General features: G+C 41.1%; 2 protein-coding genes across 2 annotated transcripts; both read left to right on the top strand.

Annotated features, from left to right (window-relative positions):
* Positions 1-81: 81 nt before the first annotated feature.
* LOC108875725 (voltage-dependent T-type calcium channel subunit alpha-1H) lies at positions 82-11972 on the top strand. Its single transcript, XM_018664837.2, has 31 exons — positions 82-170; positions 348-493; positions 672-760; positions 895-1054; positions 1591-1879; positions 2221-2313; positions 2562-2707; positions 3075-3129; positions 3215-3340; positions 3536-3684; positions 3866-4051; positions 4172-4289; positions 4399-4554; positions 4641-4733; positions 4893-4991; positions 5237-5322; positions 6268-6391; positions 6610-6678; positions 6789-6973; positions 7167-7293; positions 7409-7534; positions 7905-7994; positions 8145-8325; positions 8566-8714; positions 8901-9010; positions 9101-9234; positions 9363-9421; positions 9849-9927; positions 10225-10346; positions 10960-11118; positions 11490-11972. The coding sequence occupies exons 1-31, from the start codon at positions 102-104 to the stop codon at positions 11613-11615; spliced, it is 3900 nt and encodes a 1299-aa protein (XP_018520353.2). The 5' UTR covers positions 82-101; the 3' UTR covers positions 11616-11972.
* A 6999-nt stretch (positions 11973-18971) lies between these two features.
* On the top strand, positions 18972-23861 carry LOC108875582 (myeloid-associated differentiation marker-like protein 2). The gene is given in 4 exon segments (XM_018664593.2): positions 18972-19284; positions 19377-19843; positions 21040-21133; positions 21135-23861. Coding segments are annotated over 3 exon segments (933 nt in total). The 5' UTR covers positions 18972-19284; positions 19377-19562; the 3' UTR covers positions 21693-23861.
* The last annotated feature ends 1040 nt before the right edge of the window (positions 23862-24901 follow it).

The following is a 24901-nucleotide window of genomic DNA, read 5'->3' as shown; positions in this document are numbered from 1 at the left end:
AATCTGTGTAATAATAGTAATGGTACAAAGGCTATTTAATCTTGATTAAGTATTTGTCCTTAACCTCTTCCTCCACATGGTTGGATTATGTGTCCATACTGATGGTGCTGCTGAACTGTGTGACTCTGGGCATGTACACACCTTGCGGGGAGGGAAGCTTAAACACTGAGGTCAGTGTGACTCTTGTGCCGAATGTTTTTGGCATTCATTTGTTTCAGCTGTACTGTTTGCTAATTTAAAATGTTAACACAATAACACTTTTACCATTTACAGCGTGTTAGAATTAGTATTGTTGTTTCTACTGTATGTTTACCCATACATTTATTTGTTTGTTTTTTTTAATCAAGAGTGGTCAAGTACTGGATGGTCTTGTCCTTACGTACTTTACATTGGAAATGCTCATCAAGATGGCAGCCCTGGGAGTCTTTGGCTGCCAAGGAAGTTACCTCAGCAACAACTGGAACAAGTTTGATGTCTTCATTATATTTGGAGAGTTAGTATCCCACAAGTCTGTTTTTTTTTTTCTTATGTCTGCAGAAGGACAACAGCAGTCACCTGAGGAATACATCATATTTATTTTTCATTTTTTTTTTTATTTCTTTATTTATCTAATTGAAAGAACACAGAGTAAAACCCTTCACTTCTGTTTCTGCCTGTTGCTGTCCATTCAGGGTGTTGGATTATTTTCTGGAGTCCTTTGGCATCCACATGCAATTCTGTCAGGCACTCAGGCCTATGCGACTCATCAGCAGAGTCCCAAGTAAGTTGACATTCAAACATTTGAAAAACAAAGTAATTTTTCCTATCAAGATGAAAACGTGATTATTGATTATGATTAATAAAGGAAAAGTCAAAATAATCATAATGAGCACCCTCTTTTGCTTCTCTATGCAGGTTTGCGAGATCTGGTGACAATACTCCTGGACACTGTGCCAATGCTTGCAAATGTTCTCATCCTCTACATCTTTGTCATCCACATCTTTGGTGTTGTGGGGGTTCAGCTGTGGGCCGGCCAACTCCGCAACCGCTGCTTCTTGGGAGAGGACATCCCCAAGTAAGGAAATTACATGGTCTGCTCTTCCAGTTTAATGTCTAGGCTGCTCTAACAATTATCAAATAACCTGCCAATTACTTTCTTAATTGATTAGTTATAGGTTGGTCTACAAATTACCAAGAAATTATCCATCCATCCATCCATTATCTATACTGCTTATCCGTTAAAGGTCAGGGGGGGGCTGGAGCCTATCCCAGCTGTCATTGGGCGAGACCCTGTACGGATCGCCAGTCCAACACATGTAGAAAAACAACATATAGACATATAGACAAACAACCATTCACACTAGCATTCACAGTTATCAATTAACCTAAGCATGTCTTTGGACTGTGGGAGGAAGCCAGCGACAGTGCTAACCACTTCACCACCGTGCCACCCGCGAGAATTTATAAAATGAATAAATAAATACCCATCACAGTTTCTTTGGAAGAAAGGTGACCTCTTCAAATCACTTGTTTTTTCTGACCAACAATCCAACACCCTCAAGATGAATAACTTAGTGTGAATAACCTGTTACTATTTTTTTTTCTATCCAGAAAGTACAACATATCCTTGAGTCCATACTTTGTGTCCAAGTATGGTGAAAAAGGCCCGTTCATCTGTTCAAATGACAACAAGTACGGGATGCGGCGTTGCCGTGATGTGCCCCCTTACAGGGAGGATGGGGAAACCTGCTCACTGGCTGCGAATGAGGCTGTTGCCAGGACTAACAGCTGCGTAAACTGGAACATGTACTACAACGTCTGTCGTGCCGGGGACCACAACCCTCACATGGGCGCTACTAATTTTGACAACATTGGCTACGCCCTGATAGCCATATTCCAGGTAAGAAAGGATTTGATATATGCGGAAATACATTTTGATGTGGATATGTGGAAGCAAAAACACAGAGACCAGGGAGTTCAGAGAAGCCTCATTTAGACCTTGATACTGTATTTTGACAGTTTATTATGGCAGCATGGGGTAACAATCTGAGTTTTGACAACTTCCAACACCCAGACATCATGTGATGTTACTCTGTCATCTATCTATGATTTATTGCTTTCTTCTTTGGCTGTCACTCTTTAGGACGTAATTTTGTAGTTGGTTGTGTTTTTTGTTGTTTGTAAGTTTTTATTCTTTGTAATATTTTGTTGTCATCACTTTCTGTCTCTCTCCTCCTGCAGGTTGTCACACTGGAAGGATGGAGCGAGATTATGTTTTATGTCATGGATGCTCATTCCTTCTGGAGTTTGGTGTTTTTTATACTCGTCACCATTGTAAGTAGAAACTTGCCTTTGCCTGTGTGTTATAGGTCTAAAGAACCTCAAAATCTGAATCATGTTTTGGTTTTCTTCCATGCTGGTAAATTTTGGCTGTAGTTGTCAACAGAACAGACCACTGTGGTAGATATTTTGTTGTTGTGGAAAAATGGGATTCATATTACGCCCATGTTGCTGGTCGAGACTCAGTGAGACAAAGTTTCAAACCCTTGCTCTCAATTGTTGAACTTTACTTCCCCATCCAGCTGGGCTCCTTCATCATGATGAATGTGTGCGCGGTCGTCATCGCCACACAGTTCTCAGAGAACATGGACAGGGAGACAGGAGAGCAGCGAGTCGGTGCTGTCGTACAGCTCTGTACCAAGTTGATCTGCTGGCTGAGGAGGATCAGGTCGGATAGTGTATAGGCTGTTTATTCAATTAAAACATGTACAGATCCGATTTGTAATTTGCAGTGATATCTGGTGATATAACTATGTAAGATCATGTCAGATGCATTCGTCCTCTATTCTTCTGGTGTAGCCTTATAAGCACCAGTAGTTTCAGGCATTCAGGTAGAGAAAATGAATATCACCCACACCAGGAATTTAAACTTAAACATGCCTTTAGATCTAAAAAGTTTGTAGTCAAAAACAAATATACATCAACACATACACACACTATCAGAATAAAACACTGTGTTTTAATTTAACTTGAAAACCCTTGTGATCTATTTCCAGTTATTTATTGTCAATCATGTCTTTTCCTTTTACCAACAGACATCCTAACAAGGTGCACCCCAGTGGCAGGAAGAGAAGGAGTGATGGTGTAGTGGTGAGACTAGTCAGCATCTTTCTGCAGTACATTCAGCAGCAGCAGCAGCACTGTTGTCTCACTAACTAACTCCCTTATCCTCCAGGGTCGGGCCTGGATGCCATTCAAGAGAAAACTTGAGAGGATCGTCAAAAGCAAACTCTTTGACCGAGTGATCATGTTTGCTGTTTTCCTCAGTATTCTCACCATTGCCATTGAACACCATGGGCAGGTGAAGAGCAAAGTGCTTCTGTCTCATTTATAGTCCAAAAGGGAACAGTAGAGTAAGAAACATACACTCCTACATTTTCCACATTCTCTTGCTCTCTGTTGCTCCCTCCCTCTCTCTCTTTCCATCTGTATCTTCCTCCCTTTGTCCTTTCTCGCCCCCTCTCTCATTGTCTCTTTCCATTCCCTCTTCCTGCAGCCTATAGCATTGACACGTATGTTACAGATCAGTAACATCACGTTCACCTTCATATTTGTTGTGGAGATGGTCTTAAAGCTGATGGCCCTCTCGTGGGGATACTTCAGGGACCGAAACAACATCTTTGACTTTGTCATCGTCATCATCAGGTAAGTAAGTTTTGACCTCTGATTCACAGGGCAGTGCATGCCAGCACTATAATTATTAACAGCAGGCTAGACTTCAGTAATGTTTGCACGATATAACCTCTGATCTCAGCAGCATACAGTATTTTAAATTACAGTTCTCAGACAAAAACTGCCAAGCAGTGCTTTTTTTTGTGGTTTTCAGTTTGTGGGAGATAATCGCTAAAGCTGATGGCAGGCTGTCAGTCCTGCGTGCCTTTCGTCTGCTGCGGTTTGTGCGGCTGGTTCACTTCCTCCCTTACCTGAAGAGACAGCTGCTGGTGCTGAAGAGGACGATGGAGGAGGCAGGCTCGCTCTGTGTGCTACTGCTGTTTGTCACTTTCATTTTTAGGCATGTACACACAGGCATACACTCAATGCTGCTGTGTTACTGTAATGATTACCTCCCATGAGATCAAATGTTAAAATGATTCTGACTGCTTTTTTTGTTTGTTTGTTTGTTTCTTTGCAGTGTAATGGGTATGCATCTGTTTGGTTGTACATTTAGCTTTAAGATGCAGAAGGGACACAACGTTGACGACCGGAAAAACTTTGACTCCCTACTGTGGTCCATGGTTACTGTGTTCCAGGTTGGTTTCTAACTTTTTAATCTGTGCCGATCATCATTGTATTCCACCATCATGCAATTAATTTGTGCCCAAGTATTTTGTCTCCCTTTTATTAAATCCATCAAACTAGATTCTGACTCAGGAGGACTGGAATCTGGTGCTATACAACGCCATGGCTGCCACCTCCCCGTGGGCTGCTTTCTACTTTGTTGCCGTCATTGTGCTCGGAAAACATGTTATTCTCAATGTGCTTGTGGGGATAGTAGTTGAGAGCTTCCAGGCCAGGGTGAGGATGCTTGTATTGAATTACACACCCACCACACTGAACCTTGTGTACACACCTACACCAAACTATATTTCCTGTCATTACAGCGCTCCTCTAGCCCTCAAGACTCCACCAGCTCCTCTCCAAGCAGCTGTACCCCTGAGAGTGACAGTTCACTGACAGATAGCAGCCAGACAGATGTAACTTATAGCCTCCATAGAGAGTGCTTATGAGTGATTTGCTTATGTCTCATTGTTGAAATAATAGTTACTGTCTGGAGGTTTAAATTGCTGTACTTGCTCAAACATACCCATGTTCCTACTCACACCTGTACTCACATCCATTTCATGTTGTTCCAGGGCTCCTCAGGATCCAAACAAGAGAGCTCTGTCTCTCCCTGTGAGTCCAGCAGATGCACTGTGATTGACTCTGCTCCTACAGACACAGACAAGGACAACGTAAGTTCCCTGAGAGTGATAGTTTGGGACTCAGCCAAGTCTCAGTGCTTGGGTGAAGATTTCACAAAGTGTTACACAGAATAATGCAGCAGTAAGAGTTGTTATCAAAGCTGCTTCAGGATTTAAAAAAAGTCTGTTACATTGATGCCATTTTTCATTTTTCTCTTGAGCGTTGCTGGTTCTTTTTTGTAGTTCATGCTATGGAAAAAGAGAGGTGACTGATGTTTGACTATTGACCCCTGCAGAGATATTTGAACTGGATCCAGAGGGTGCTGCGCTGGAGTAAACAGCATGAGGACTGGTCATTCTACATGCTGTCTCCACAGAACAGGTGAGTTACACACACACATACACACACGCACACATTTCACTATCAGTTTCTTAATTTCTGGTTTCCTTTTGGCTTGTTATTGTTTGTATAGTTGACTTTTGATAGGACATTACTAGAGATGTTTCTTAGAGAACAATTTACACATTACTGATTTCTTTACTCATCAAAACGTTTCTTGAGGTTTAATGATGCAGCTTGGGACAATAAATCACTTGTTTGAAACTAGCTGGCTGTTATTAAAAACTGAGGAAGAACTTTACTTAACTTAACTTAGTAATGGATTTACAAATAGCTGGTGCAGCCCCACCCTGTAGAGGACTGTTTGCCTCCACCTACACCTCCTTCCTTGTTAGATCACAAGACAGAGAATGAGGAGGAAACTAATAAATAAGATCTCAAACACACATTATGTTGAAATGTGAACAAACTTATTCAACTGAGATATCTGAAAATATAATATAATTATATATCATAATTTTTAAATATAATTATATAATATAATTTTTCATGTCTGCCATAGGCAGCAACACTACTTCTTAAAATATTCATGTAAGTGATTTCAGGCTGTTGTAAGACATTGTACATGTATGCATTAAACATTTTTCAGTGATAAATCTTTTTTGTGATGCTTTAATCAGCAACACTAGAACTGTAGCCAACACTAATATATTATCACTAACGCTAGCTGCAGTAGTTAGGACGTTCATCGCCACATATTGGACAAGTGTTGATTTTAGCTCAAACTAGTTAAATTCATTTTGTTTGTTCATTCTGAAACTTATCAATTTGAATTAATTAAGTGATTAATATCATTAAGATATACTGTAAATGTGGGGAAGTCCTGAACTTGGAAAATGTATTTTTTCTTTTACTGGGTCTTTAATTTTCTTGGTTTTCCTCTCACGTTTTAACTGGCTATTGCTCTTTGTGTGTGCTTGTGTTTAGGTTCCGTGTTTTCTGCCAACGTGTGATCACTCACAAGATGTTCGACCATGTGGTGCTGCTCTTTATTCTCCTGAGCTGTGTCACCATTGCTATGGAGAGGCCTGGAATAGACCCTGAAAGCACGGTGAGACACACACATATGAGCTACATTTAGATTCGAGACACGCACTTACCTATCCACTCAGACACACAAGCATAGTACAGTAAATATAAAGAGATGCACATGAACACGCAGTATAATCATGTGACATGTAATGTGTGATTAGACAGGACAAACACCAGTTTGATTATATGTAATACTAAATACACACAGGTTAAAATGAATCTCACTCTGCCCTTTAGGAGAGATGGATCCTGAATATGTCCCGTTATGTGTTCTCTGCTGTTTTCCTGGTAGAGATGCTCTTTAAGGTAAACATCAGTTTTGTTACATTCTTATTGATGGATTAGATTTTGTAGCTCAGATTTTCAGGACTGTTTTAAAGAATCCGTAACATTTGAAGTTGTTGCTTTCACACCAGGTTCTGGCTCTTGGTCTGGTGTTTGGAGAGGACACCTACTGCCGTTCCTCCTGGAACATCGTGGATGGTTCCTTGGTGGTTCTGTCTTTGGTCCATATCTTTGTGTCTCTGGCCAGTGCAGGCAAAGACAACTGGATGGGCATCCTCAAAGTTCTACGCCTGCTACGCACACTTCGCCCACTGAGGTACATCATTTACTTGTGTCTGCATGTAGATGTTTGTTTTCTGACTTTGTGGGTTGATACCAGTGCATATCTGTTCTGTTTGTGTGTACCTATCCCATCTTATGTTATGTTCAGTCTTTTGGTCAATTGTGTACAAGTGGGTATATGTGCTGGTTTTAATAAACATCTGCTTGTTTACATCTGTGTGTTCCAGAGTGATCAAGCGAGCCCCAAAACTGAAGCTGGCTGTGGAGGCTCTGATCACATCGGTTAAACCCATCGGGAACATTGTTCTCATTTGTTGTGCTTTCTTCTTTTTCTTTGGCATCCTTGGGGTGCAGGTAAGTTGGCATGCACACACATGTTCAATAGATTTATTTTGCACTAACTGGCAATGGAGCTATTAAAATGAACACCTCTGTTGAGAATGTACTCCTCTGTACTCCTCCACTGTAGCTGTTCAAAGGGAAGTTCTACTACTGTGAGGGTCAGAACACCAGAAACATCACCAGCAAGACTGATTGTCTGTCGGCCAACTATCAATGGGTACGGAAGGAGTACAACTTTGACAACCTGCCTCAGGTAGGAGGAGGAATAGGAGAGGGATTTAGGGTTTGGAGATTCATGCCCACTCATTCTCCAATTCTAAAATTCAGTTGGTAGAAACTAAACTTTTTTACAGATTTGATATTTGTTTTTTGTGAATATATATTTAACACAGGTTAAATATTGCAGCACTCCACCACTATCCGCCCCCCAACATGACCCCTCTGCCCTCCAAAGAAAAAAATGTAATTAATTTTTAAAAAACTAAATATTTTATTCATGTGTTTTACCTAATTTATGTGGACTCGTTTCATTTCAGCTCAGTGTGGGAGTCTACAACATTTGTTGTCACGTTTCTTGGACCGTTCGCAGTGTGTTAACAGTTCTCTCTGTGTTTCCTGTTCAGGCTCTGATGGCCTTGTTTGTGATGTACTCTAAGGATGGCTGGGTCAACATCATGTATGATGGGCTGGATGCTGTGGGAGTAGACCAACAGGTATAATTTGTGGACAATATGCCTGAATTATGTTTTTCACACTGTCACATACATGGTAAGGGAACAACGAACAATGGAGACTTCATGTTCATAATGATAGATTACACAACTTGAGCAAGTTTCATTTGGTGTTTCCTTCTCTTCTTTTAGCCTGTGAAGAACTACAACGAATGGATGCTTCTCTTCTTCATTTCCTTCATGATTATGAGCTTCTTTCTCCTCGACATGTTCATTGGTGTGATGGTGGAGACCTTCCACCAGTGTCAGCAGGAGCAGAAAAAAGGGGATAAAGGAGAGGAGAGAGGAGGGGCACCACAAGACCAGGGCAGGGGTAAGGAGAAAAGAGGGGCTGGTTGGTGGTCTACTGTATGAGCACTGCATTTTAGAAACTAAAACAAAAGAGAAAGACTGGTCAGATCATGCAGCCTGCTGCTGTGTTGTGTGATAATCTCTGGTGGTTTAGAGCAGCTCTAAATGTTTTTGAGTGTACATACATACATAATTGTCTCCCTATTCTGTGCACATCTAAACATCTGCCTTTGTGTGTGTGGTGTGTGTGTGTGCATTCCAGAGCCTGAGCAGCCATATTACACAAACTATTCTCCCATACGTCGAGCTATCCATACCCTGAGTACCAGCAACTTCCTGGATCTCTTCATGACTGTCATAATTTTCATCAGTGTCTTGATGATGGCTTTTGAACATTATAATCAGCCTCCGGTAATACACACACACACACACACACACACACACACACACACAAATATGGTCACTGTATTTGCTACAACTGCTACAAAAAGTGAATTTCTAACAACTCTGTAAGGGAAGACAGATAAATGTGTGTGTGTGTGTGTGTGTGTGTGTGTGTGTGTGTGTGTGTGTGTGTGTGTGTGTGTGTGTGTTCAGTACATAGAGAAGCTCACAGAGTACTCCTACTATGTGTTCACTGCCATCCTGATCATTGAAGTCCTGCTGAAACTTGTAGCTTTTGGTGCAGTGAGGTTCATACAAATCAGGTAACACTTGAGAGTGAATGAGAATTTAACTCCTGTATTTGGTATTGTATGAGCCTAAATTGTTACATTGACCTTTGTGTTTGTGTGTAGCTGGAATCTCTTGGACGTCTTTGTAGTCTTGGTTTCCATCATCAGCATCATTTTCAACGAGATGAAAATGGCAGATGCAATTCCCATCAATCCCAGCATCCTCAGAGTCTGTAGAGTACTCAGACTGGCACAAGGTAGCAACACACTCTCAGAAAAGTGAAATCTTATTAGTTCTAAAGGTGCCTTTGTAGTAAAGTGTGTGTCAGTGTTGTGTATGCACTTACACAGACTTATTCATGGCAACTCCTGTGTCTCTCTTCAGTGCTGAAGGCCAAAAAGATACGAGTTCTTCTGAAAACCATTATCAAGACGCTCACACAGGTAAGCACAGACACTGTGGGGATGATTCATTGTAAATATAGTTGATGAGTATTTAAATATTTACCCAGTTTTTAGTATGCAGATTTAGACCCTGAAGTATCTCTGTTTGTGCCCTATTTGTACACTAGAGACCTCACAGCAGCATTGCACATGCCAGTCAGTTTTATTATTAAATCTGCATTTTAATAAAGACCAAACACAGCAGATAAAGCCTAATTTTTGGCCGTTATAAAACTTTATTAAAACTCTACTGTAAAACTCTACTAAATCTACAGAAAACAGCTGTGACAGCAAATAGGAGCAGGAAAAAATCATAAAAAGATGACACATATTTAAAAAACAGTGTTAATTAGATTAAAGATAATCTGTCTTTTCATATAAAGTGGTGTTTGCTGTGTTGGGGATCTAACATGCGTTTTGTTTCCAGGTTGGAAATATTTGTCTGCTCTTCACATTCTTCTTTTTCATCTACGCTGCGCTGGGAGTGGAGCTCTTTGGCAAGCTAGGTCAGTCAAACACACATAGACACACACTTACTGCAAAGGATCATGGTCTCAGAGCTGAACCCATGTTTGCCTGGTATTCACCTTTGTTGTTGAGGAAAGTAAGAAACCCTTTAACCAAACCTTCAGATGTCTCAGTTTAAAAAGTTGTTGGCCTGGAGCTGTTTTTTCTCACTAAGCTGCTGAAGCTAAAGCCAATGCTGTTTGCTCATTTCATTTTGGGGATAAAATAAACTGTGTGCACTTGATTCTTGCTGCTGAATCAAACCAACATGTCCACGGTGTCGTGTTGTGTGTCAGAATGCACCATCGATCACCCGTGCATGGGTTTACATCGACACGCCAACTTCAAGCATTTTGGGATGGCCCTGCTCACACTATACCAGGTGTGCACTGGAGACAACTGGAACGGGATTATGAAAGTATGTACACGCTCATACATGCACACACACACTCTATCCATACACATATCCCTGTAACCACTGAGAAAGCAGTTATGTCCAGAACGTTGTGTCTGCATGTAAGGAACAATATCAACACAGTGGAACTTTCCACTTGCAAACAAAATGCTATGTTATGCAGGTAAAATTATCATTTGTTTAGTGTAATACTGGTGCATTGATTTATAAGTGACCAAAGTTTGGTCTGTGATTTTCAAATTATTTTCCATTCATTTTCTTGGAAGTGCCCTGGAAAGAAAGTAACAGTTTGCCTCTAATTATGTGTAAGATGGATTCAATTGATACACTTAAGTTAATATATTAATGTAATAATAGTATACACGCAGCTAAATTAAAATATTAACGGCAGCACATAATGCAACACATATGAAGAATAAAGTTTCCAAATTAATTAGTTAATAATTAATGACAGATTCATGAAATGAAGCATTACAGTAATCTTTCATGGTCAGAGATATTGTATGTTTTCTACATTGAAAAAAATGTTTTACTGTTCTTTTAAATTTCTAATGGTCATGTCTAAGGTCCTGTCTGTGAGCCCATTCTTTCTCAATCTTGCTCTGTCTCTCTCCAGGACACGCTGAGGGAGTGTCGTCCTGACGATGACAGCTGTTTGAGATACCTGTCCTGGGCCTCTCCGATCTTCTTCACCAGCTTTGTGATCATGGCCCAGTTTGTGTTGGTAAACCTGGTGGTAGCAGCGATTATGCAAGCTCTGGAGGACAGCCATGAGGTACAGTTAGAACAAATACACAGATAAACATTCAGTATGGTCATTCTGTGATAGGATTGATCAAAGCATTTTGTAGTTTCAACAACTTTCTATAAAGTTTCCTAGAAAGAACTATGTAGTTTGGTATTAATTATAAGAAAAATAGAGACATTATCTTTATTTTACTTTACTATTCCAATGAATTGTAACATTGAGAGAATGAGAAATGTATTTATAGTCAAGCTCACAATTCAGCATATATGAAGAGTAAAGGTTAAACCACAGCCTCAGAGGACTAAATCCTAATAATGATAATAAACAAAGCTTTGATATCTGACTTTGAGATTGAAATACTAATGTAACAGAAGAATATTTTAATTTCAATATTTCAGAACAACCCTACTAACTTCTGTCTCCCCCCGGAGGAGGAGAATATGCAGGACACTGAGCAGGAACTGCTGTGTGCAGGGGACAGATCCAACTCCAGCCACATCTACGCAGACAGATCCTCAGAGTAACGCCACACACAGAAATCATTTTCTTGTGATTTAAATGATTTAATGCTGTGTGTTCCTTTTGATGGCTGTTGTTTTTACTCTAACAGAACAATGTGAGATAGTTCATTTTAAATGTAAATGTTGTTGTTTTATGTTGTGGTACAAACTGTGTAAATAAGATATTAATATAAGTGGATATTATACATCTGATTTAATGCTGCATGTTTTGATGTCTGTTGTTTTTATGTTAGTATAACAATTTTGATTTGTTAATTTCTTTAGCATTATTTTCTTGTTTTGAATACTGATGCGAAGTTTGTAAACAAGATAGTACTGTATAATATTCATTTTGACTTATGTTGTAAATTGGTGATGATGATGATGATTTTATTTGAATAAATTTTGGGTTTTTTTTTTTATTATTATAATTTTGTGACATCTTTTTCAGCAGTGTTTGTGTCACGACTAGGCTTGGAACCCCAATAGCAGAACACAGACTTTAAGACAAACAACGTTTATTTAGGAATTGGTGGTGAAAAGGGGTCAGGATAGTGCTGGTCCAGAGAGGGGTGCTGCGGCAAGTGAAGGAGTCCAGGGGTGGGGAAAGGTTGTGCTGCTGTTGGTGCTGGTCCCGATGGAGAATATGAGTGGCAGGCTGACTGGAGGGAATGGCAGGTAGGCAGGTAGGCTGGTAGGCTGGTAGGCAGGCAGGCAGGCAGGCAGGCGGGCAAAAACAGAACAGAGAACACAGGATAAGTAATGAAAAGTCTAGTACTTTAGTAGTAGCTGGCATAAAACTAGAAGAGCCAAACTTCTCTCTAGACAAACCATGAACAGGAGCGAGGATCCAGCAGGGACTGAAGGCAGGAGCAGGGATTAAGTACATCCTGGGTGATGGGCTGATAGGAAACAGGTGAGCTTGATTGTAGAGGCACAGCAGGTGTGGAGTGGCAGATCCAGCAGGAGAGACAGAGAGCAAGGGGGAGGGGCAGGCAACACAGAGAGACAAACAGACAGACACTGACAGACAGGTCAAGGAGCTGACCTCGTGACAGTTTGAGGTAGTGTAGTGTATGCATTTCAAGCCTAACTTTAACCATTACAACTAAATACGTGACCCTGAACTTAAAACCAAGTCTTAACCCTCAGAGGGCACTCTGTGCCCCCCACGATGACGTGAGTCTCTGGGGTTAGGGTGTATTCAGGTTTACAGTCTCCACCAGGAAGTAAAAAACACACACACACATGTACTGGGACATGAAGCAACTTAACTTTATTAGACCACACGTTCCTGTATGAAAAGCGAGGGACTGAATGATATTGTTCTTTAAGAAAATGGACGTGAAGAGGTAGAGTCATTCTTAAAGGTGAACATTTCTCTGTTTGTCTCGTAGTTTGCTGCATTAAAGTGAAGACATTTATTGTTTGGTTTCAGGCAACTGGATGTGTTTTATCCTGCTGTTTATTTCAGCTATGATGCAAACTTCTGGTACGTACAGTGGTCATGCACACAACTTTTAACCATTGTAGGATTAATGGTGGAGCTAATAAATAGTTCTCCTGATTATAGTGTGTGATAATGTCTGATGCAGAAAGTGAAACAGTGCAACTTAGACACATTGATGTTTAAAGCACAAAACTTTTTTTTTTTTTGCCTTTTTTCCATTTATCTATTTATTTTTGTTAGACTGTTCCACTAGAGAGTGAATTTACAGTGTTAAAGCAGTAGCCTGTTGGTTGGTAGATGTCAATCAAATACCTTTAATTGTGAAATAGAATTGATTCAGCTGCTTTTTAAATGAGATGTGTAGTACTATTATATTAAACTACTGAATCAGTCTTCTAAGCCAGTGTAACTGTACAGAATAGATTTTGTTATTCCAGTAACATTGGCTTTCAGTCTGTCTGTCTTAGCTGAAAGACTGAAAGACTGTTTATCATGTTTATCAGATGCTGGTAACCACAAAGTTCCCCAGAGTGAATATTAATCCAGCTGGGGAAACCCTGTGTTTTCCTACCACATAGTGATAATGTAACAATGTGTGTGGACATTTAGGTTGTAAAAACAAAATCAAAGTTGAAGAACATTCCTCTTTTGTAACCATTGTTCCTTCATTCCAGGAGTCTACATTTGTCTGACCATCCACAGTTCATGGACTGATACATGGAAAACAGCTGGAATGAAGTACAACGTATGTGGTCAGTGTGAAAAACTGCATTCACTGGAGTAACAGGTGCAGTGACAGTAGTGACAAGAGAGAATTCACAACCTGTGAGTCCCATCTTTAGTTTTTTTTTTTGTCACTTTTCAAGCTTATCTCTCTTTGTACGGTGATGAAAGAGATATCCTCTTTATCTTGTCCACGAGGATAGTGTTGCTTAATTACTAATCAAAGACATAAAACACACACTTTTACACTGTATTTACTCCTACAATGAAGGCTTTTAGACCCATGTCCAAAACAGAGAGGTAGAAATCCTGTGTAGTATTTTCAGTGTGACACCTATTGTGCTTATGGATTAGACGGCTGTGGCTCAGGAGGTAGAGCGGTTGCCCACCAATCGGAAGGTCGGTAGGTTGATCCCCCGCTCCTCCAGTCCGCGTGCCGAAGTATCCTTGGGCAAGATATTGAACCCCCCAATGTAAAAGTCCTGCACAGAAAATGTTACTTAAAGTAAGAAGTACCATCAGGAAAATGTACTTTAAGTACTTCATGTACGACAATGGCCCACGATTATTACTGAAGCAGTAATGTCCAAATCCAAAACTGTTAGACATACATCCAGTCGAGGTGAAGATGAGACACAACATGATGTAAACTTGATGTTGGTAAAAAAGAAGAAACATTGAAAAGTATTTTTCCCTATTCTTCTGTGACAAAGTTTTCATTTAAATTCTTCATGCACTCGTATTTCTCCAGCTTGGTCCATTTAACAAAAACGTTTCAGACCTGAAGATCTGGATTGTTTTCATCCTTCTTGTTGCAGACCTTCAAGCTGATACAAACCAGTTTCTCCTTTGTCTCCACTGAGCCTGTTGTTCTTAACACCAGTAAACCATGGTTAGTGCATCACCAACACAAGATATTTATTAATTTATTTTCATGCCAGTGTTGTCATTTGCTTTTGCTTTTACGGCTTAGCACCCATCTATACATACTGCGCTTGAGTGCACTGAATCGTTATTTAAATCATAGTTTTTGTGGTTGTGTTCAGGTCTGCTTACACAAAACCTGTTGACGTCAAGGCTGGAGTTCAGGATGCCCTCGGTAAAGTCTTTGCCCACCGAATCAAACAAAGACAGCGGCTTGCTCTCTCCTCCCTACAGTCCCTGTGGTGTCAGATCTGATGACTCAAGCTCTTCTCCTGGATCTGCTGCCTTTGACAACACGACATATTCCGGTGACATTCCCAGCTGCCCTCATCAGATTATGACAGGAAGCCCTGAGGTCCAGACACAGGCTGAAATGTTTGCATAGTAACCTACTGAGGGTGACATGGTGATCTGTGCTGAACCAGCTTGGTACCAGCTTGTCTCCTTTTACCACCAGTGGCTTTGTCTCTTATGCCGACAGCAATGTCATATCTGCAGTGCAATGCAAATTCCTGGAGATATTCATGTGCAGAAGACCCAACATAACAGTCTCATGCCATCGTGTGTCCAGGTCTGAGGCTGTCAGCGCTCAGTGAGGAGACAAAGCTGCATCTCCACAGGCTCACTCAGCTTTCCTCCAGTGGATGGCGACTACCAGGCTTTTTAAAGTCTAATGTGGCAGCCCGATGTTTTGTGGTGAGAGAGAGGGACATTTGGGCAAATATTCAGAGGAAATTATTCATCAAGATAATTTAAAACTTCTCAAGGTCAGTGATTCCAGTTTTCATCAGACTGCAGTGTTGACATTTACACAGGAAATCTGAGACAAGTCAAGACAATCACAGTGTCATGCAGAGATGCAGGTGTTCAGTCGGGGTTGTGAAACTACCTCTGGATACTGAGCTCTTCTCTGGAACTGTGGGCCTCTATCCACAGAAACACACCAGAGTGATCACAGCTAATATGTGTACCTCAAAGGAGCTTCATTTTACTGTGTGTAAGAAGAGTCAGTGGTAAGGAAAACTATCTGAGAATATTTTGTTGTTCACTAAGAGGTTTGTGGATTAGTCTCAGTAACTGTGACATTGCTGAGTTCAGAACATCCTCACATTTTTAATACTATTGACACAATGTGACAAATCTTATAGCATCTTTAAAAATATGTTCAGGATATGTGGAATAAAGTATAACAAACACATTTATTTACATTTGATATAAACAACAGAAACGCTCCCAGGATGTAAAATGTGTATAACAAATAACATCGCAGCGAGATTACACAACTATCCATGTTCTTCAGTTGAACATACAGTTTAATTCAGTATTATACGGTGCATAGTTAAATTATCAGACACAACTGAACATCAGAGATGTGTGTGTAAGTGTATTTGTACATAACTCAGTACTTGTTGGAAGAAGAGGCCTTGATACTTTGAAAGCTGTGTGAAGTTTTTAAGTAAGTTCACTAATTATCGCCCCAAGTGACCTTAAAAAGTAAAGGCAACATGGCAACAGATGACGCATCATCTGTCATATTACTGTAACTCTGCCTCCACCTGCTGGTCTGAAATCAACACACTGCTGCCGTAGTCAGTGCTGTAGTTATACACAGAATATGAAATATGTTCTGTGCACTTGATTTACATAAATGAGATGACCATCTTGTGTAAATTTATTTTTAACCAACAAAGAGATTTAGCTTCATCTGTAGCAGTGAAATCCCCCTTTTTTCCCCACACATGCAGTTGTACTCCCCAACACCTGTAAAACAAACAACGTGTAAAATCCACAGAGTTCCCCTTTAATTTCCCCATTTATTTTTACATGTATATTTCCCTTCTTATTTACTAATCTATTTATATATTTCCACATTTATTCATTCATATATTTATTTTTTGTGAATGTATTTCTCTGTTAAAATATTAGAGCATGCATACAGTGCAGAACTTCTACCTTCATAAGTCATGGACCTCATCATGTGACTACATGACACCTCTGTGACATTATTTACTGTAGCTGCAACTGCTCTGCACATTTTTAGATTCATCAGCATAAACTGTACCTGCAGGTGGAGACAGAGACCTGAGGACAGAGATGATGAAACCAGAGTTCAGAGGCTGCTCACTCTTCACAAGAACAGTGTGAGCATATTTAAAATACATAACTTACATACTGTAAAAATCCCTATATATATTCCAGTATAATAACACCTGCCTTTATAATGACAAAGTGATATTAGGTAATATTGAAAAACATTTCACAGATAGGATAGAAAAAAATCAATCCAATTCCATGTGACAATAATGTAACTTTGACAAGAGGTAAAACAGACATGATGCTCAGTGTGATTGATTTGTATTCTAGATGTTTTATATTTAATCTGCAGCAGTTACCAGGAAGGTTGGAAGAATATATTCAGCAACATTAAACATAACTAGCTAAAGACTGGACCACTGTGCACTCTGCTAGCACTGATCCTGAGCCCTGGAGTTTACATGTACTCTCTGCCTGGCTCCAGCCCCCCGTGACCTTCAGTGGATAAGCAGTATTGATAAGTGATGGATGTATGGATAAAACATAACTACGAGGAAAATGGTTCACTGGAATGTGAGCTATATGTATCACTGTAAATAGAATAAGATGTGCAGTGTGATCCCTTAAGATTTGGGTAAAGAGTATTTCTCTCCTTACTGACAGAGTAAGAAATGCTGTAGAGCTTTGATCGGTACTACACTCCTCTCTGCTATAGGCTTCTGTCATCTGTTTTTTTTTTTCTTCTCCTATTTTGAATAAATCAAGCTTACAGCAGTTACTCAGCTGTAGATGGTAATATCACCTTCAAGGCAGCACTAATCAATATTTTTTTATATTAAAAATGGATTGAATGACTGTGAATAATATGAATGGTTGTCATTCATAGTGACAAACCCACAGTGAATTTATCACTGTTGCCTTCAACTCTGGAGCCTTTCAGCCTATTTTAGGTCATTAGTTTCATTAACCGCCTCTCTCTGGCTGCGGCAGGTGTGGGTTTTCAGCAAAAAAAGCTTTGATAAATCCAATGTACATTACCTGCCCAGCACCAAATAGCAAAGAGAGACAAAGTTTGCAACTAGATGCCAAACATAGCGGTTACAGTTTGTTATGTTGCCTTATATTGCTTCTTTAAATAGCATCTTTAACCACATCAGCGTATCCATAGTATTACTTTAGTATGTAAAAAGTCAATCATAATATAATTATCAAAATACCCTTTTTTTAAATTGGGTATTTATTTCATAGTGGTGTCAGTCCCAATTTTATTTCATGTCACATTTTATGTCATAATAATTGAAATTATTTTTAATATTATCTCATTTACATGTTTCATAGAGTTAATTTATCATCATTTATTTCATAATGTCATATTGTTCCTCTTGTGGTGGATTACAGGGGCGGGGCTCATCATCATGTGGAGTTAACAGGATTGATGCTGCACTGAAAAACCTAGAAAGTCTTCCACTGTTATTAAAAGAGGAATGGTGACAGAAAAATGTGATGTAGGGACCTGAAAACTTTTTAACACAGGTTTTTTTTTGCACACAACTAATATCAGATTGAATATAAGTGTAACCTCACTCTTATATAATCTTATCTTATAATCTTATATTGATCCTGATCTGTCCTATGCAGATTGCCTGTCTTGCCTGCAAGGGGTCAGTCGTCTCACCTCATTCCACAGGGTTTGTAATGTGTCTACATGCCCTGACTCCACACCCAACCACATGTACACATCCCTCCAACACTCGTGGTGACGGCCCAACCCTAAATAACTTCCATTCTGGTCTGACTGACCCGTGGCAGCACCCCCTTCTCCCCAGTCACAGCACAGGGAGGGACAGTGAGGAAGGAGAAAGTGTATGAGGAAGAGTGTGTGACAGAGTGAAGTAGAGGATGAGAGTTGATATCTGAGGAGAGCTGATGGTGTCTTCGGTTTGTGTGGCCACATGGACTCACACTATGTGTGCGCACAGCTACAGACACAAACCAAACATATATCATGGAGGTATTTCTGAGAAGACTGAACTCTACTGACAACGTCTGGATCAAACATCCCAGGAAGACAGGATCTAAAAAATCTTGTCAATGAGAGTAAGACTAAGTTCCTGTATCAAAACTACAGTTGGACTGAAATTCCAACTCATCTTTCCTGGCTTCTTGTATGCTCAGCACTGAGTACTGAGAATTTGTAAACAATGATTCAGTGTGATCTCTCAGCTGACAGGTGAGTGTATGTGCCCGCCTGTGCAGCTTGAGCTTTTATAGAAGATCTCAAAGGGGAATCTTTCCCTGTGTTTAACATGCTTTGTGACATGCTCTGATTCAACAACACAGAAATAGAGCATCAGAAAGTCCCCACCAAGTCTATAAACACAGCAGAGAGAGAGGAGGGTGACCCTGCCGGAGCGACGGCCACTGACTTCGGAGGCAGCTGTGTCCTCCAGGACCATAACGGTCTGTGACTTCATCTGAAGAGGCGCAAAGCAAAAGTAGTAGTGAATGAAGAGATAGCAGAGAGGCAAAAGCTGAGAGAGGCTGCTTCATGGGAGAAGAGAGGTAAACGCACACAGGGCTAATTTTGAAATGGAATCTGTACTAGTTCTTTAGATGTATGAGAGTGACTTACACTTTTTGCTTTTGTTTAATAGATGTTGTCAAGACGCTGGAAAACATCACAGGACTTGAGTTAAACGTGAAACCTCGGCCTGGTTAGACTTTAAACTCCACATCACCTTCGACTGTGCAACTGGTGGACATCCAAAATCCCTTTGAGGCCCTGGAGGACTAATGTCTCTGTAGAGTTCTTACTTCTGGACTCCTACACCCACCCAGTCATGGATCCACAGGGTGGTCCATACCTCAACAAGAAGGCACTCTGCTCGCCTCTGGGTGCTGCCCGGCTCTGTCAGTTAGCCATGGGCTGTGCTGTGATTGCCATGGTAACCCATAGTGCCGGCTACAGTGGTTCACATGGTGTGTTCTGCATGGCGGCGTGGTGCTTCTGTTTCGCCATGTCGGTTGCTGTGTTCTTTCTGGATGCCACTCGTCTGTACAGCTGCCTCCCCATATCCTGGGACAACCTGACAGTCACATGTGCTGCCTTTGCAACACTTCTGTAAGTCACATGTTCAGGTGTCACTCATGACACACACCTCACTGAACTTTTAATCATCTTCTAAGTGGGACTTAGTTACTATGAGTGTAAATGTAGTGAGGACAATGGTTAGGTTCTAAATGTTTCCAAAAATCTTACATAGTTTTGAGCAATACCCTCACAGTGTTAAAAAGTTGTCACTATCATAATTTTAATTGGTTGTCCACTGTCAAAGAGGGACAACAAATGATTAAAGCTGCTACATAATTAATACTGACAATGTGCAATGTGAGTGGGTTGCTCACAGTGATGAACCAACTGAGAATTACTGTTCAGTTCTGCAGCTCCTCTCAGCTCTTCTGAGCATTTTAGCACCTTTCAGTTCATTGTTTTGGTTTAACGGACCACAACTTGACCATTCAGGTTCACTCTCACTGCTCTCATAACATCACTTTCAACAGCAGTGGGCAGCTGTTTACAGCAAAAACGAAGCTCTGATAACAACACTGTGCGCTGCCTAACCAGCACCAAACAGGAGAAAGACACTGGTGAATGTAGCAAAGCATTTAGCAGCTGAAAGAGCCAGAGACTGGTGGAGAACAAAACAGAGCGAATGAGTGGATACTGGATTTACATGGTGGTCAGAAACTCAACTCCACATGAATACTAATAATGTTTTGCACAAGGGTGTAAATAAACCACTGTTAGCTAACACGTTTGCCATACCAACTTTATAAATTGCTAATATGTCACCGTTGTTTTTACAATTCATTAGGCTGCTCCCGTGTGGACAAAAAATGAATTAAAACAGTTTCAAATACAAAGTAATGTCAGGGTCTACCTACTAACTTTGTCAGAGCTTTCATGTTTTTATGGTCTTTATTAGTGAATAGAACTGGACTGGATTTGACTGAAGGCAGGAACACTGGGCACATGAGAACCGGTGGTTATATATGGGATAAGTGATTGTAGCCATCTTTGAATGAAGACCAGGGATATGATTTCCTTCTTTTTTAAAACCACCTGTTATCAGATGTAAGTGGACCTTGAGTTTAACTATTTTGTCACACACAAAAACTTTTTAAAAAAAACCTTAAAACTACAGGCTAGAGGACTCCACTAGGTGTTATTTGTCCCACTACGACACACCAGGCCATCTTTTTTTTTCTGGTTTGTTGACATCATATTTACACTCGTGTCTCTTTCGTCACCTGCAGGTATGTGACAGCCTCTGTGGTCTACCCTCTCTTCTTTGTTCGAATCGAGTGCCCCTACGACGGCTGTGCTGTCCGAGATTTCCGCATTGCCAGTCACCGTCTGCTCCATCCTGGGTACTCTGGCCTACGGAGCTGAGGTGGCTCTGTGCCGGGCCAGGCCGGGCCAGGCCGTCGTGGGTTACATGGCCACCGTCTCCGGCCTCCTCAAAGTTGTTCAAGGCTTTGTTGCCTGCATAATCTTTGGAGCTCTGGCCAATGGGAGCGAGTACTCCCGTTACGCTGCCACAATCTACTGCGTTGTTGTGTATGCTCTCTGCTTCGCTCTGACCACGCTGGTGGTCATAATGACTGTGTGTGGACGGACCAAAGCTGTGCGCTGCATGCCCTTTGACCGCTTTGCAGTGGTGTGCACTCTCCTGGAGGTTCTGCTCTACCTGAGTGCATCAGTGGTGTGGCCGGTGTTCTGCTTTGACACTAAATACGGCTCGCCCTGGAGGCCGTCGTCATGTCCGCGGGGGAAGTGTTCATGGGACAGCAAGGTTGTGGTGGCTGTGTTTTCTTTTGTCAATTTTGTCTTGTATGTGGTGGACCTGATCTACTCCCAGAGGATACGATTTGTCTCCTCACATGTGTCCACTAACTCACGGGTGTAGCACCGTATGGAGTCATTATTTGGCATCACTGGCTTAACAGGTTTAAGTTTTTAATTTGCCTCACAGTTTATGATTTTATGATTTTGTTAGTGCATTTATTTGATGTTGAAAAACACGACTGAGGAGGACAAATGAATATTAGGTCCAGAATATCACTGGTGCTGCACATGGTACACCACTGAGGCACCCAGACAGACCCCCATAGTTCAATCTGAAAGAGCTGTGGAATGTGAACAATGAATTTTCCCACTACTACCCCTCTGCCACACCCCGACTGAGGTGACAACCCACCCTTCTAACTGACCCCTTCTGCCCTATGAGAGATTTAGGAAAAACAGCCACCCACACCCAAGCAGCCAGGACCCACTGGTATGTTCTGCCAAATCCTCTTAAAACAAGACACTCCCACCATTCGTGATCTGTGGCATGACACACATTTACTTGCTGCTTGTATTTCAATTCAAATAATACATAAAAGTCTTGAATATAAATAGCAGTTCTGACACTGGCATCTGCGGCATCCCCATCATCTGCAAACCCCACACCGGCGATCTATGGACTTTACCCAGGCTGCCAAAAATAAACATGAGCTGCCGGCGCTCATATTGAAGCTATGAGACAGCATTTATAAGAGGTCAGTGTCTTTTAAACCTCTCTATGAAATACTTCCTTCAGTCTATGATAAAAAAGTCAAACCTATTTGAAAAACCAGACATGTCTTTATGTCAACCTCCAATGCTAAGATGCAGTCGTAGTTTAAAAACGCACAACATTCATAATTACACACTGTGAACATGGTCAGTGTGACCCAGGACTGTTTGCTCATTCTTACAGGAGATGGTAAATATGACCTGATATGTCACTAACTAACAGGTCTAATGCTAAAAGACCATTTACTTCCCCTTTAGTACATTTACACTGGCAGTTGAAAATGATCTGTGTGGTTAGATGGGTTTAATGCAGTCTAGTGGTGTATTGAGACACTGAATGAGTTTACACTCAAATAAACTGTATTCATTTATTGACATAAAGTTGCTACATCCAATAATCTGCTGGTTATTGGATGTAGCAACTACCTGCCCAGCCCAGCACTAAACAGACAGTTAGAGACTAGCAGGTGAACCTAGTGGAGCATTTTGAATAATGAACCAAGAACAGCTGAATTATTCCCAAATTTTACTGCTGTCTTGAGTCTATAGACATAATAGCAACTGTCATTCATTCTTTATGCTTGTGCCACACAAGTGTTATTCAGACAGATTATTTTTAAATGAGCTTCACTATAGGATCTTCTGTTTGAGTACAGGAGGATGATTAATACAGGTCTTAGTTCACAGTGTGTCTTGTATATGCTTTAGAATTTCTTCCTACAAAATGAGAGTTCAGGACATGATTCTAGTACATCTGAGTGTATGACCCAACAGATCATCGTATACGATCTATAGCTCTGGGTTCAGACTGGTCTTCAGCCAGTCCTCATTGATTTGCTAGACAGTGTGACTTTCTACCCTATCATCCCTGCACCCCTGGGAGGAGGGTAAAGGAGAAGAGACAGAAGCCTCTCTGGCTGCCACCTTCTCAGTCAGCAGTATCACGTTTTACAGGAATAAAACAGAAGAAGAGATCTGATCTGCTCAGTCTCTCTTTGTTCTCCTTCTCTCTTGATTACGATTCCTATCTCTCTCTTTAATTCTGTCTCTGCAGACCTCACCACCCCTCCACCCCCTGCCCTCCCCCAATTTCTGTCCCAATTCTCTGTTCCTCTCCATCCTTTACGCCTCTCTGCTTTGGTCACCTCAGTGAATCTCATCTCTCTAATCCAGGATCAATGTATTCCCCTGTCATATCTGTGACTGCTATGGATGTATTATATTAAGTCCTTGGGAAGCCACTGTGCCGCAGCATACAGTAACTGCGTCTAGCGAAGATGTCTCAGTGCTCAGCAGCAAATCCAGCACCAGTTGGCTGCTCTAGTATCCAAATCTGTTTTAAGACCACAGAAAACGTCACTGTGTGTCATAGAGATTGTAATCAATGTGACAGTTTTTGTAAATTACTGAGTAAATACAAGTGAATGCCATTTACATACACAAAGAGCAGTGGTTTGTAAATGAATTTATGTAAACTGATGGTGATTGTTGCAGCAATAAATAACTTTGTGTTGTTGAAATAACACTTTTGCATATTGTGTGTGTTTCCTGCTTTCGAAAGCATTTTGATCCTCTGATAAATCCAGCAGAATTATTTCTATTGACAGGCCCTCTGGAGGCAGCACTCTGTCAACTTGTACTCTTCCTCTGACTAATATTTCCAGCGTGAGACGTCAGTGGAATATGACAGAGCCCAGAGAAAGCCACCACTGAAAGTGCAGGACAGTGTTGCTGGTTGCCACAGAGCAGTCTGCGGCTCCATTAAGCCCTGTGTGCTCCGTGCTCGTCTGCAGATCCCCATTTAGCAGCTGTTCCATGTTTGGCACTCATTTTACTCCTCACTCCCTGCGGGCCTCTGTCTTAAACATAGCTGTGTTTCCACACTCACACACACACACACACACACACACTCACACAGCCCACGGTGTATGAACTCCTGACAGAGATGAGCCGCGACAGGTGTCCATCATAACCGTCCCTTCCTGATTCTCCAGCCGCGGGGACACAGAGGGGACGGGCGACTGCTGGCTCTCTGTCGTGACTAATCTGTGATGGCGCATGTTGCTGATGTCAGCTTTCCCCCTGTAGCTCGTGGCTCTTGTTTTGCCAAATGTTGTGTGGAACATTGTCAAAGGCTGAATCTTCGGTCCCAGAGGATTTGAATCTTTGCCAACTCACTTAGTTTGGCATCCAGTAGGAAGCTACTGTACAAAACAGCATCAGCACTCATTTTGGAAGCACCCAGGACGATCAAAGCGTAATAACTAACCAGGGCTCAGGGGTGAATAAAATAATGGAGACATCTAGCAATACACAACATATGTGGCTCTCAAACTTTGTCTCAAACAGTCTCAAAATTAAATGTTATTGCCAGGCTACTGCACTAGATTGCATCACACAGTGTTCCTGTTATTTTGTCCAACTCCTGTAAACTAACCTGTAATACAGTGAATATCAAAATAGCCAATTACATTTCACAGTTCCTGTTTGCAGTCCCATTTCTAAATGTTATATTGTTTACCTTCATGAATTTACATGGTAATAGTGGGTATACAAGCC

The sequence above is a fragment of the Lates calcarifer genome, linkage group LG5, assembly GCF_001640805.2.
Source record: "Lates calcarifer isolate ASB-BC8 linkage group LG5, TLL_Latcal_v3, whole genome shotgun sequence".
Taxonomy (NCBI): Eukaryota; Metazoa; Chordata; class Actinopteri; family Centropomidae; genus Lates; species Lates calcarifer.
The sequence above is the reverse complement of the archived record's forward strand: the minus strand, read 5'-3'. Positions and strand labels throughout refer to the sequence as shown.

What these genes read in the sequence shown, in the direction of transcription:
- LOC108875725 (XM_018664837.2), top strand. Translation starts at nt 102, where the DNA reads ATGGTGCTGCTGAACTGTGTGACTCTGGGCATGTACACACCTTGCGGG. An exon ending in TTATCAAGACGCTCACACAG is followed by an intron (nt 9,422 to 9,848) that starts GTAAGCACAGAC and finishes TTTTGTTTCCAG; the next exon opens with GTTGGAAATATTTGTCTGCT. An exon ending in GGAGCTCTTTGGCAAGCTAG is followed by an intron (nt 9,928 to 10,224) that starts GTCAGTCAAACA and finishes GTTGTGTGTCAG; the next exon opens with AATGCACCATCGATCACCCG.